Source organism: Styela clava, chromosome 11 (genome assembly GCF_964204865.1).
Source record: "Styela clava chromosome 11, kaStyClav1.hap1.2, whole genome shotgun sequence".
Lineage (NCBI taxonomy): Eukaryota > Metazoa > Chordata > Ascidiacea > Stolidobranchia > Styelidae > Styela > Styela clava.
The window spans coordinates 15,926,564-15,939,689 of record NC_135260.1 but is presented as its reverse complement, the minus strand read 5'-3'; the positions used below and the strand labels follow the sequence as shown (position 1 = coordinate 15,939,689).

Below are 13,126 nucleotides of genomic sequence, written 5' to 3'. Positions count from 1 at the left end.
CGGCTTCGAGCCACCAAAACGCCCCAACTGGGTGCTGCGATATTACAACACAATGACACGTTTCACAGTGACAGTTTTTTTTTCGTCAACGCATTGACATCGAATTCCACCTTTTTATGGTTCAAACAAATGCGTGGTTAAAACATTAGAGGATTTCAAGATACAGAATCTTCATTCAACCTAATAAGTTTCGATTATTTTAATACTAAATCTTTCATATTGAACCCGCCTCATTGTAGCCGCTGTGCCTTTGTATCTGTGATGACGACATTGATGAGATTGTCGACCTTGCTAATGGACATAATGGACTTGACATAATGGACATATGCAAATTAGAGGCGCCGCTTTATTCTGGTATTCCGGTATTACTTACTTTACTATTATGACAAGTAGCAGTGCCAGCAGCACTGGATAAAGATTCAAAGTGCAGTTGTATTCAATTGGGGAAACGAAATCAGGTTCATTTAGCCGAAGTATGAAATGATTTATTCAAACAAACTTCTTGGAAACATAACCGCAGATTTCTGCTTAAATTACCTCGAAACAGTTCAGGAATTAGGTTTCCAACGCCTTTGCTAGCCTAATGCCTTGAGCCATTATTTATTTGTTTCGTAAACAGATTTAATAAATTGCTGAAATATTGCTCTGATCATATTGTACATTACCTGAGATTACAAACAGGACGGAAACCCATCAAGGAAATTATATAGACTTTGAACTTACTAACTGAGATATATATATTGAATCGGTCGCATCGCGATTAATTTTTTTTTAAATATCGATAATTCATTCTTAGATTAACCTTATGCAAAGTTGTTCATTCCGATATAAATAGAGTTAGTGCATACTATCAAAATACCAAGATTCTTGCAGCTATAATTCTGTTTAAAAAAGCTCATGTTATTTTCTATTATCTATTTCTAAGTTTAACACAATAATAGGCAATGTCATACGATGACATTTTAAATAGTATTGGGGGTTGGGGTAAATATCAAAAATGGATATGCTTACTCCTAACTTTGAGTACGATTCCAAATGGATATTTTACAATGATTTTAGTTTTCACGAGCAAAACACCGGAACATCGATGTCGAATACCGGAAATAGATGGTTTGCATGGCGAAAACGCGACTTTGTAAGTTATTTATTTCGTTTTAAGCTGGTTATTTATCCAAGTAGTAGGTCAATTACATGAGAATTGCTAGAGGTTTTTTTGAGAGAGTAATTAAGTGTGATACGGAGAGGTGACACTTATCACTATGACGCCTAATTCAAACCGGCAGATTTTTAACCTCAATCCTTCAGGACAGTCGACGTCTGCGAATGCGACCTGCAATCTTCTTTTTGCGCCCCCGAACGTCCTTACTTTTAATGCATAAAAAATGATCTAAATTGTATGCCGTAACAAATGCTGCTGTATGGCACGTCTTTTGTAGAAAGTAGCGTCATGTATTTTACTTGTCGAACGTGCCTACCATCAGTTGTAATTATCATTTAGCCTGTAGATTAGTCAAGGATTCATCCATCTCTGACTGTAACAATACCACCAGACGAGCTAAGAGAAATATTTACCAAAAGTTGCACGCAAGAGTGAGCAGTTAAAGCCACGTGGCAGTGAAATTCATGTTATAAGCATTTTCACAACATTAGGAAGTAGCTATGCACAAATATGTAATTTCAATTCATTGATTCGACTTGAATCACCATTTATTAAAGACACGACCGATCTAAATGGAAAAGATCGGAATCATCATCAACCAACAGCCAGTGAGACCTATCTCAGTGATTGACTAGACCCGACTCAGCACTGAGAGTTTAGGGACTCCTTCCCAACACCGCTGGAATCCATTTTGTCAGAAGCACAAAGTTCTTTAGCCATCAGTTAGACTCGTTAGTGAAAAGTCAGTTAGTCCAAACAAAGACATTATTTTGTAAATTGAAACCTGCTGGATTCTCTCTTAGTCCAACTATTTTGTCGAAAAATGGCTTTCAGGCGCGACACAGAAATCGCTTTTGCATCGCAAACGAGGTGGTTTATCATTGTATCTAACCAAATTGCATCAAAACACTTAAAATTAGTTGAAAATCGCCAAGATCAATCATCTCATTAAAAAGCATCATTTACTATCATTAGTCTACTACTCGTTTGAAGAACCACTAGCTGTTTCATATATATTATTCAGTTGACACTGTCTAATACTTCAGGAAGTCTTCATATTAAAATTTAATTTTTTTTTTTGTTAACAGAACTCCGTTTAATGTCTCTGGATTATCAGAATATATACCATGGGATTCCAAAAACAATAGATTTGACCGATGTTTAAGATACAATCTCAGTAAGTTGAAAACAATCATATAAAACAAAGTGAATGTCAACCACGAAAGGCAGCTACAAATATTTATCTGCAGATAGTTCTTCAAATTACCGATTTTTGATTTAGTACAATTGCATTTCTTCTTGTTTTGATATCACATCTTTGCGAAGGACTGAAATTAAATAAGGTCCATATAGCCAACTCATATTCTAAACTAAAGTATATAGAGTTATTTTGTACTCATGTTTATAGTATATAATGGAATGTTATACGGAATTGAGTTTAAATTTTGTAATTAAAAAAGATCTAATCAAACATAACAGCCAGATCTACTCATAGGCTGTTGAAATATCTTGTTTCACACGCAAGAAATATGTCTCGCACACAAATTTTTTTATGTCAATAATTGGAATTTTATGCCATTTTAGCCGCGAAATACGGTTTCAACGAAACTCAAAACACTACTGGTTGTGACTTCGGATATGTTTATGATATCGTGGAAGGACAACTAACTGCAGTTACGGAGGTATGTTTGTGTGTGAGAAGTTATATATATAAGTAGATTTGGCTCAAACGAAGGCTATAGAATGAATCAGAATCAAACATTTATCTAACATATATACTTAGTCAGTATCTCAGCATGAAATGATATATTTTTTCTTACAATGCTTCAGTTTTAATCACATTCAATCCATGTTGGTTCGTTCGGTGGTTGTATCAATTCCCAAGTTTTATCTGCACATTTCGAGATACCTTTTTTTCAATTTCATTAATACAATAAACTCAGATATCTTGCCTGTTTGTAATTTGTAAGAAGTCACATTGAGAATCAAGTTTAAATTTTTTTCATATATCAGTGGGACCTAGTTTGCAACTATTCATACGTGAAACCAAGAATTTCATCTGTATTCATGGCAGGAGTTTTGTTCGGTTCCTTGATATGTGGAGTTGTTGCAGATGGGTAAGTGAATGAAATTTAACCAAGTTCGTTTTTAACATGACTGTGTTTAATTTAAATGCATATTTACTAAAAGAGTTCTTTCATATGAGCATGGAAACTTAGAATAGACATCGTTTTCTCAGGAAATTCCAGCTTTTGTATAGTTACAAAGCGGCAACCTAAAGCAAGTAGAAGACAGAAAGCTGAAAAGGGATTTTTTGAATTATGCTTTAAAATAGCTTTTTGTGTACATCAATTTTACCATTGTCGTCTTTGATGAAATTAATGTGCTCTAGGCTCATATTCTAATTTACAGATTTGGACGATGGCCTTTAATGATTGCATCAACCTATTTGCAGTTTATATTCATGGGTCTCAATATATTCAATACGTCACCAGCAATGTACGCTGCATTCATGTTTTTTGCTGGAGGGTGTTCTCTCAACAACTTTGTGGCTGCGATTGTTATAGGTAATAAAGACCAAACGATAATTGAAGCGGCAAATCATACTCACTAATTGTTAATATGGGGTGTACTAGAGCCGTGGTTCCCAAACTTTTTTTCGCGACCTCAATTTTCATAAAATCAAAGCCTACAGATACTCGCGACCCCACAACTAGAAACGTTCAGCAACTTCAAAAATTAATATAAAAGGTTAATCACAATGTACCTTCATGTCGACTGCTTATGTCGGAAATAACAAGATTGTTTCTAATTATTATTGCTCAATTATTATTTCGAAAGTAAAACAGAGCATGAATGTAAAATAAGAAAAAGCTTGTATGAAATCACATCTTTAAGTGCCTTTATTATGCTAGGACTTGTGGTTTTATGTTTGACTGCTCGGAACGCTTCGTAATTTTGTATGAAACGTCTAAATACGTAATATTGCAATAGGAAAATGTTCATCTTCATGTGGAGGCGGTGAGGACAAAACACGCAGCCTACTCGTAGATTTTAGACACGTGCGCGAATTAGCAAAGCGCTTTCGCAACGGATCGAAACCTAGAGGTTAATAATTACTCGGTCAAGACCCCGCCTGTCAATCAATACCATACTTTTCAAACACCTGATCAAGGTCCAATCGCCGGATAAATCAATTTGCTTTGTATTTTCGGTAACAAAGCGGCTACACTGGTACAAAATCACAAACCAACATAATTTCTTGCACCCTGGCAAAAATCCGTTCGCGTATCATCGGGTCAACTACTCATTGGGATGTAACATGATCGAAGAAGCTATAAAGAGGAAAATATTATTGGACCTCATACCATTGTCACTCAATTAAATTTTATAATACCGGTACCTGCCGACCAGCTGGAAAGGTACCGCATGAAAGTTTTACCGGCCAATTTTGGCGCCGTTTGACAATAAATGAGTTATTGCTGAAAAATCCTGAGTTAAGTACTTTTACGGTAACTGCCGACCAGTACAATTTTGATTTTCCAACTTTTAAAACCTAGTCACTTTAGTCACTTGTGTGCGCATGTTTGGAAGAAATTAGGCGACCTCGGAAAATCTTCACGCGACCCCATCGGCGGTCGCGGCCGACAGTTTGGGAACCACTGTACTAGTAGGATATTGTGTACTGAACTGCATTTGCATGCAAGTCCTTGTTTACTTCCTACTTCGGATCCGTATGTGTTATGTTATTCTTATTTAATAATGGTTTGTTGCACATGTCATACCATTCAATGTCATGAATCGATTAAAATCGGCATTGACTGGAAACAAAGTTATTCAGAAATATGATAAACACTGTTTGAGTTAATGGGCTATTCGAAACCGTAAATCGCGTTGAAATATCATCCTATTTATTTATGAACGATGATATGTATACACAACAGATTAAACACAGACAATAAGAACCATTGTAAAATTTCAAAAGTAAGCCAAGTGTGGTCCAGAGTCGTTGGCGAGTTACGTTATGGATATTGGAACTCAAGTTCATTCTATTTTATTTATCCTTCTTTATTTGGTAAACAAGAATTGTCTCCAGAGACAATTAAGTGTATTATGAATTGGGAAACTGGAAAATTTATCAAAACAATCCAATGTAGCCTACATTTCGCGTATAATGACGATTTAGCGTCCATTTTCGTTGCGTTTTTACCATAGAAAATTATTAAACGGATATTGTTTTTGGTATGGACGTGATTCTCTACAACTCACATTCATATAAAATTTTTATTTAGGCGCAGAAATATGTGATAAGAAACATAGAGCCTTCATGGAAACATCGGCAATGATCGGATTTTGTGTTGGGTATATGGTAATTCCACTGTTCGCATATTTTATCTTGGAATGGAAAACTTTATTTCTGGTGACAGCTGCGATTGGGGTTGTTTACATTCCCTATTGGTGGTAAGTTGTATAAAAATTCCAAAATACTGCTGTCTGCTTTCGACCTTTTTAATGAAGGCAGGTCGCTAATAACGGGTGTTTCTTCGCCAGTTGAAAAATATATCATTATCATAAATTAAATACATTTTGAGAGTGTTTAATCTGATTCAGCAATCAGTATTTTTTCTATTTTTTTCATAAAAGTTAATTTATTACTTTCTTGTTTTCAGGTTGATACCAGAATCTCCACGCTGGTTAATAACAAAAAATAAGTTTATAAAAGCTAAATTGCTGTTGAAGAAAATTGCTAAATTCAATGGAGTGAATGAAGATATTGACACCTTCTTTACAGATGAGAATCTTTTCTTGGTAAAAATCCAGTTGAAAAAAAACCTATATATATGTTATACCTCCATGATTATTAATTGGGTTGCTCGAGACTAACTCCCTATTCCTCCTCTATGCTCTTATGCTAGTGGATCCGTATGCGTATAATGCAAGAATGTTGTAGCAGGAATAAACATGACTATACTATGCAATTCAAAAACCCTGCTGCACACTAACACAAATGTATTTCTGGAACGTTTCGCCTGGCCAGTCTTTCTCAGACAAATTTACAACAATTGTTTTTTACAAAAAGCAATACTTTTGAATGGCATATTATGTTATATATAGCTTTTGCTATTTTTCGTCAAGTTTTCAGAAGGGAATCACGGGATCATCGTTGGCAGGTTTTGAGTATGGTCATATAAGGACGCAGTCAATTGGTCCAGTCACGTTCGATTTTTCACGTGTATAAGTTTTTAGATTGAAAGTTGATACACACAGGTTGAACTTCGCATACGAAAAGAAAATGTTACTCGTTCAATTTAATATTGTTGCATAGACTACGAAAAGGGGGGTTGGTCCGGCATATTCTCACAACTTGATCACATATATTTAGTTAAATTGAATTGGTGTTACTGTAGTGTATATCAACATTTTCATATATATATGGTAGTCTGTCTGTACATTACCTTTTTGAGTTTATGTTTCCATTTAAATTTGGTCCGCCAAAGTCTTTCTGAAAATTATATGCTTGGTGTAATATATCTAGTCAATTTGTTATCTGAAAAATATTCGGATGATTCGCCATAAATGACCGCATTTTGTTACTTCTCTTCGCTAAAACAAGAAAAGTATAATTTATAGGGATCATTGTATGAATCATATTATATATGCCCATAAACTTTTGGAAAAAAAGCAATTTCAATGAAACCAATTCCTCATTTTATGAATATAAAGATGTCGAATGATTCTGAAAAAGAAGAGAAATCCATTTCTGATTCACAAGGCAACGAGAAATGTTGGACTAAAATTCCTTATATCCAGTTATTCACACATCCTGGGATGATAAGTAGGACTTTATACAGCTGCTGTTCCTGGTAATCGTTTTGTATATTTATTCTCATATCTGGTGTCAGTTCCGAGTAAACGAAGTATAGAAAACAACAACAACCACGATGATAATTGTGGCTGCTGCGAAAACGTTCAGGAATGTTTGCCTTTCTCTTTTTTGTATACAATCCGAAGTCTTCTTTTACGGTCTCAATATCATTGCTGAGAGAATTAAATAATAACAGATTTATTTGTAAATTACCTGGCGTGTTATATATATTCAAACACAATGATTAGCCTTTTTTTCAGCACGTGGCCGTTGGGTGTGCAGATAAACCTTTTATATCAAATGCCATGATCCAAATGGCAGCAAATTTTATCGCAAGAAATAAGCCATATGAAAAATATTGTATTTTTACATTACGTCAATATTTGGATAGCTAAACCAGATTCCCCTAGTCATCGCTTCACATCCGCGCCAAATCTCCAGTTACTAGGATGATAACTGTTGGTTGCCGAAACGATTAGAAACAATGCTTCATATGTTGAAATTAATTAGTATAGAAAGGTCCCTAGATATAAACCAGACCAGACAAAGATGTAACGATAACCACATTCAACTAAACTCCAATTACCCCAAATAAACGATATAAAAAAAGTATAATTGCTACCTAACACAAGAACAAACAAATACACCTCATGAAAGGAAGTTTGTTTGTATGATTAGAATTATACCTAAACTAAACTATTTGGTTTTTACCATGCTGGACATGGTTTACTGCAAGCCTGGTATAAGCAATTACTTTGATATATTAAACTACAGTTATTACACTACTATATTGATCATTTGTATCCAAGACTTGTCTTTATTAAAGGTTTGTCATTGCGCTAACTTACTACACATTGAGTCTCAACACTGGAAACATGGGAGGCAACGATTACATAAACTGTTTTGTATCAGCTTGCGTCGAAATCCCTGCGTATTTGTCAGTTTATTTCCTTCTTCGGCGCAAGGGACGACGAACACTGATGATTTCATACTTGCTAGCTGGATCAGCTGGGTGTATTATTACACCACTGATCATGAGAGGTGACAGTTTCATATTAGTCATATTCTTTATCGTTATTATTATCCTATGCAATTCAAGAGTCTTGCTGCATATTAGCACAAATGTATTTCTGTAATGTTTCGTCTGACCAAAGTCAGACTTCCTCAGACAAGCAGTTTACAACAATCATGACAGACGAAACGTTACAGAAATACATTTGTGTTCTTATTTATTCCTGCTACAGCATCCACCCTTTATATTATTTTATGCTATATTGGGTAGAAAAGTAATGAATTCCACGGTGACCTTGATATACACGAAATAATATTTTGTAAAACTTACCTTGAAGTCGGGAGTTGAACCTACATTATTACACCTCATTTTTTTTTTGTTCAGTCAGTGATATTGGTGGAATCGTTACAGCCATGATTGGAAAGTTTTTTGTGACTTCTGCTTTCGGTTTGGTATATCTGTACACTGCTGAAATGTTTCCTACAGTTTCCAGAAATCAAGCGCTGGGTATAACCTCGATGTTCGCAAGATTCGGAAGTGTGATTGCCCCCTATATTATTTACCTTGGTAAGGAATCTTGATAGTAGTAGATTACATCACTGTAGCTCACTGCACTGCAGCAAACTGATTGATAATTGTATCTTTGAAGTCGGCTTAAGTTTTATTGTCTTATTTTAAACATTTTGTAAGGTGGTATTTAAATGATAGTTAACAGATCCTCAAATCAATTCCTAATCAATAAAACTAATCACGTTCCATCCACTATAACACTGCATATCAGAGTTCATGATATGTGAAATGTAAATATTACTGATTTTCCGTACGCTATTATTCTCCCTATAAATTCTATTTTAAAATAGTATTATGAAACAAATTTTATTTCTGTTACACAAATGTTTTGTTGTGTAGGTGACACAAACGGGCGAGAACTACCCTATACTATTATTGGGTCGTTTTCCCTCGCTTCTGCCCTGTTGAACTGCCTTCTTCCGGAGACTGCGGGAACGCATTTACCCGATACTTACGAAGAAGCACTGGAAATGAAGAGGTAAAATCTGAAATTATTTGTGAAGAAGTGATGACAAATCTTCAGAGAACATATTAGCAAAGATTATCAATGCAATTAGCAGTAATAAATATTAGTCTCCAAATAATCACTTTTATGGACCCGGAACTTTTTTTTGCGCTAACCTAACGTTCTTTTGAAAGTAAAACACGTAAAAAAAACATCCATTTCGGCATCCACACGGCATATTTTCTGAAATTGTTGCAATGGACTAGTGGAATTTTGAATTTTTCAATACGTCAATAATCGATGTATTTATCTGTATTCTTTCTTATCTCAATGAACCGCTCTCACTTATTCAAATCTCAAATCAACACTTTCTGACACCTAGTCGAGTCTGAGTTCAAGTTATTTAGATTAGATGATTGTAGTGAGGATGACTCGATTCAATGATTCTAGTCTACCCTGCATTGGTAAATAAAAATAGGTATCGTTTTAAAAATTATATAAAAAAAGACTTTGAAATCCATTGTAGATAATATTTTTTAATTTTATACTTTAGTGGGCGTTGCATGAACTTGAGAAAACGCGTCCGAAAACATTCGGATAAAGAACTAAAAGAAGATGATGATACTTCATCCGTATTTGCAGCTTGATGTTCTTCCAGTGAATGTCATTCTTGTTTAAAGCTATTGCTAAGCTATTGCATAATAATTTGACTGTATCATTTGAATCAAAATATAGACACTAGAAATTTACACTTGCTTATACATACAACACTGGACCAGGGCCGGATGCATCTTTTTTTTCAAATGACCACTAGAATATATTTTAGAAACAATCATTATTTCCGACAATTTGAAATTTATTTTGAAACTCTGTGTCAATTTTTTCAACAATCAAAAACGTTCTAAAAACATTACATCATCGAATGAAATGACAGCAACCGAGTCGCATTTCAAAATGTAGACGCCGATCGTTTTTTTTTTCAAGAACTATTAGGCTAACCTAATACATCAGCAAACCATTCTTATTTAACTATAGGCTTTAATCGACTCATTTCAAGCTAAACACAGAGTCTCAACTGAGCATCGAATAAGATCCGAACAACCAAATGACAGGCGTAAACAGATAAGACTCAGTGAACTAGTGAAACAGCCTAATCACAGCCATTAAAGAAAAAATAACAAAAGGACCAGTTATACAAATTTTAACATTAATGTTGATAAATATTATCACAACTCATTCGAACAGAAACCTGTTCCTTCCAATGAAGTCTTGGTTGCGCGTGTATTGCCAACCTTACACAGCTTCAGATTAGACAATAGTGAACGTCCTTCTGCGATATCATAACGCGCGATATGACGGGCAGCGCGTTTCGGTCGGTGGATTAGTCACGGCACGAGGACACCACATGCATCGAATTTCGCTCCTCGACCACGCCGCAGTCATTTTTAGTCCTTATTCCTGCGCTGCAACTAACCGCTAATCCGCCTCCGCTTCCTTGTGTATGTATCATACGTTATTTAACGGTCGCCGTCTTAAATATTTGAATATCTTGTATCTTAAACAACTTCGTGTTATTGTATATATATATATATATATGCCCTTTCCATCACATCTTTGTCAATGGACAATTTCAGTAAATTACATATTGACAAAATGTGTTATGATTTCATAAAAAGGAGATGCAAATTAAACGTTTATTCAAATGTGGACTTTGGGGAACAAAAACACTGAAGAAATGATAACAAAATTGAATAAAAATCAGGCAGAATATTTCATTTCATACGTAAGTATCATAATATAAATAACGTTATCGTTATTTATAAGGAAGTATATGGAATTAAAAATACGATTCAGCTAACAATCACCAGTTGATTTCATTTAACATTGCCAGCTCTAATATTGATATTGAGCAGGCAGAGCCGAATTATATCAATTCTAATGTCAGCAAACGTTATTAGACAGAAATATTTCAGGTATCAACTTCAGGTATCAGCGATGTATATATGAAGTTTTATCCGAAAGCACAAAATTTATATATTTAGTATATTGAAAATAATAATTATATTTTTTTGACTCAAACGTATTGTAGGGAATATGTTAATTTAATGCGTTTTAATTTTGTTTATTATTTTATAATTGTTAGAGATTATCTATGAATAATAACTGAACTGGGCTCCTTTCCGGTGATTCAGATGGCAAATTTCACGGAGTGAGGTAATGTGCATTGCATAAGGCCATATACGTCCTACATACTTCCGTTATCGCAGTTAGAAGGTTTGTGAATTTGATGAATATTTTGCAGTATATAAAGTTAAATTCGTTTATTTGAATCTCCTATGATTCATACAAAACGCGTCATTTAGAAGGTACGTTTTATATATAGATCATCCATGGTCCCTCTGAACTGTCGTCATTCCTTTCCATACTGATTGTAGTGAAATACGCGTAGTTTCACCACATATTTTCATAGTATGTAGTGGAAACACCCAGTCGATGCCGGTTCAAAAAACGCAAATTAAATTTTGTCGTCTGTCGTGGTGAGAAGACTATTACCATATGTCGCATGAAGTTAACTATTGGTCGGCCAGTAGTTTTTAGCGGAAATATCTGGATTTGAATACATCAATTTGATCAGTGTTTTGACTATACGTTACTTTTCAGTAATTATGGGTTTAGAGAGAAGTATACTGAAAAAACAGCAAAGAACAGTTTCTAACTATTATTGTAAAATTTGTTCAGTAGTGCCGACCAACGTTCGACCACATCAGTTATTATTGCTCAGACTAGGTTTGAGAAAAACACAAGAAGGATCAGAATTGCAAAAGATTAGCAATATCTTTTAGGGGTATCTTGATAGAGTATGCTTTCTAGGATTATTGCGACGTTTAGGGATAACTCGATCTAAACACAGACAAGAATAAATAGACTAGTCATGGGCGGCTCCCAATGAATTCGACATATGCATAAAATAAGAATATTAATTAAATGATTTTGGAATTATTTTCCAAAAATGTTATGATCAATAATTAGCTAAACCATTTGGCGAAGAAAATAACACGCCAGACAGCCACGATTGAAATAACCGATTAGTAATTAGCAAATATCTAAATGCCAATATTGTTGAACTTTTTAAAATATTTGAATCGTAGTGTGTGGATGAACTGCAAAATAATTGTCTCAAAACAAAAGTTCTTCAATTCACAGAAAAATCGTAAAAATTGTGCTTCATTGTGATAACACTTATGCGTAAGTGGTAATTGGTGCCTAAATTAATGGTTTTTGAATAAATTTATTTGCTGCTCTTTTTCTATATATATATATATATGTGTGTAGTATTACCTATCAGGCTGATGAACCCGATAGATTATTATATTAAACATTACGACACAGATTGGGTGACTAAACATCTGTTGGACAATATATAAATACAACTCATGATTTGTGCAAATAAGACGTACAGACAGTAAAGCGGTGCCTATCGCCACAGTAAACGATGAACCCTGTGATAAAGTTCAGTATTGGGTACGTAATTATTCAGCCACTCTATGATGATATTAAGGTAGTTACTTGAATATGTTATACAGACGCAGATGTCATCTATAATTTGATGCAATTTGACTTCACTGAATCCCAGAAACGTTAAAATGTCGCCCGCCCCACCATTATTGTTCAGAACATTCCTTGACTTGGCCTAAGTTCTCAGTTAAACGCAAATTCGGTTGACCATTGGCATACCATTTTTTGTCCGAAATAATTTATGGATTGAAACGCATGAATTCATAACAATGAAAAACTATCGAGAATCTTGTTGAATTTTTCTTGTATAAAAGTAACTAAAATATTTCTGCGTTTGAAGGAACCATGCGTGGTATAAGTCTACAAATATCGTAGGAATTGGCTCGCGTAATAAATGCTTTTTCAAACACTGAAAAATTGACTGATTTTTGAACTTATCTGTTCGATTCTATTTGAAAATAAGAGAGCCATGCTAAAATAAAATATATGGACACGGAAGTCAAAACAATGTATTACATGTATGAACTCTGGCACGGTAGATCACCGGTACAGCAGTGT

The 13,126-nt window shown here is 34.5% G+C and overlaps 1 protein-coding gene across 1 annotated transcript; it reads left to right on the top strand.

The window, feature by feature from the left end:
- The first annotated feature begins 927 nt into the window (after positions 1-927).
- Positions 928-9,793, top strand: LOC120347526 (solute carrier family 22 member 4-like). The gene is made up of 12 exons (XM_039417543.2): positions 928-1,135; positions 2,248-2,336; positions 2,744-2,841; positions 3,173-3,276; positions 3,572-3,726; positions 5,452-5,620; positions 5,830-5,968; positions 6,884-7,023; positions 7,852-8,066; positions 8,422-8,604; positions 8,947-9,085; positions 9,606-9,793. Exons 1-12 carry the CDS (start codon positions 945-947, stop codon positions 9,697-9,699), a joined length of 1,716 nt encoding a protein of 571 aa, XP_039273477.2. The 5' UTR covers positions 928-944; the 3' UTR covers positions 9,700-9,793.
- Positions 9,794-13,126: the final 3,333 nt, after the last annotated feature.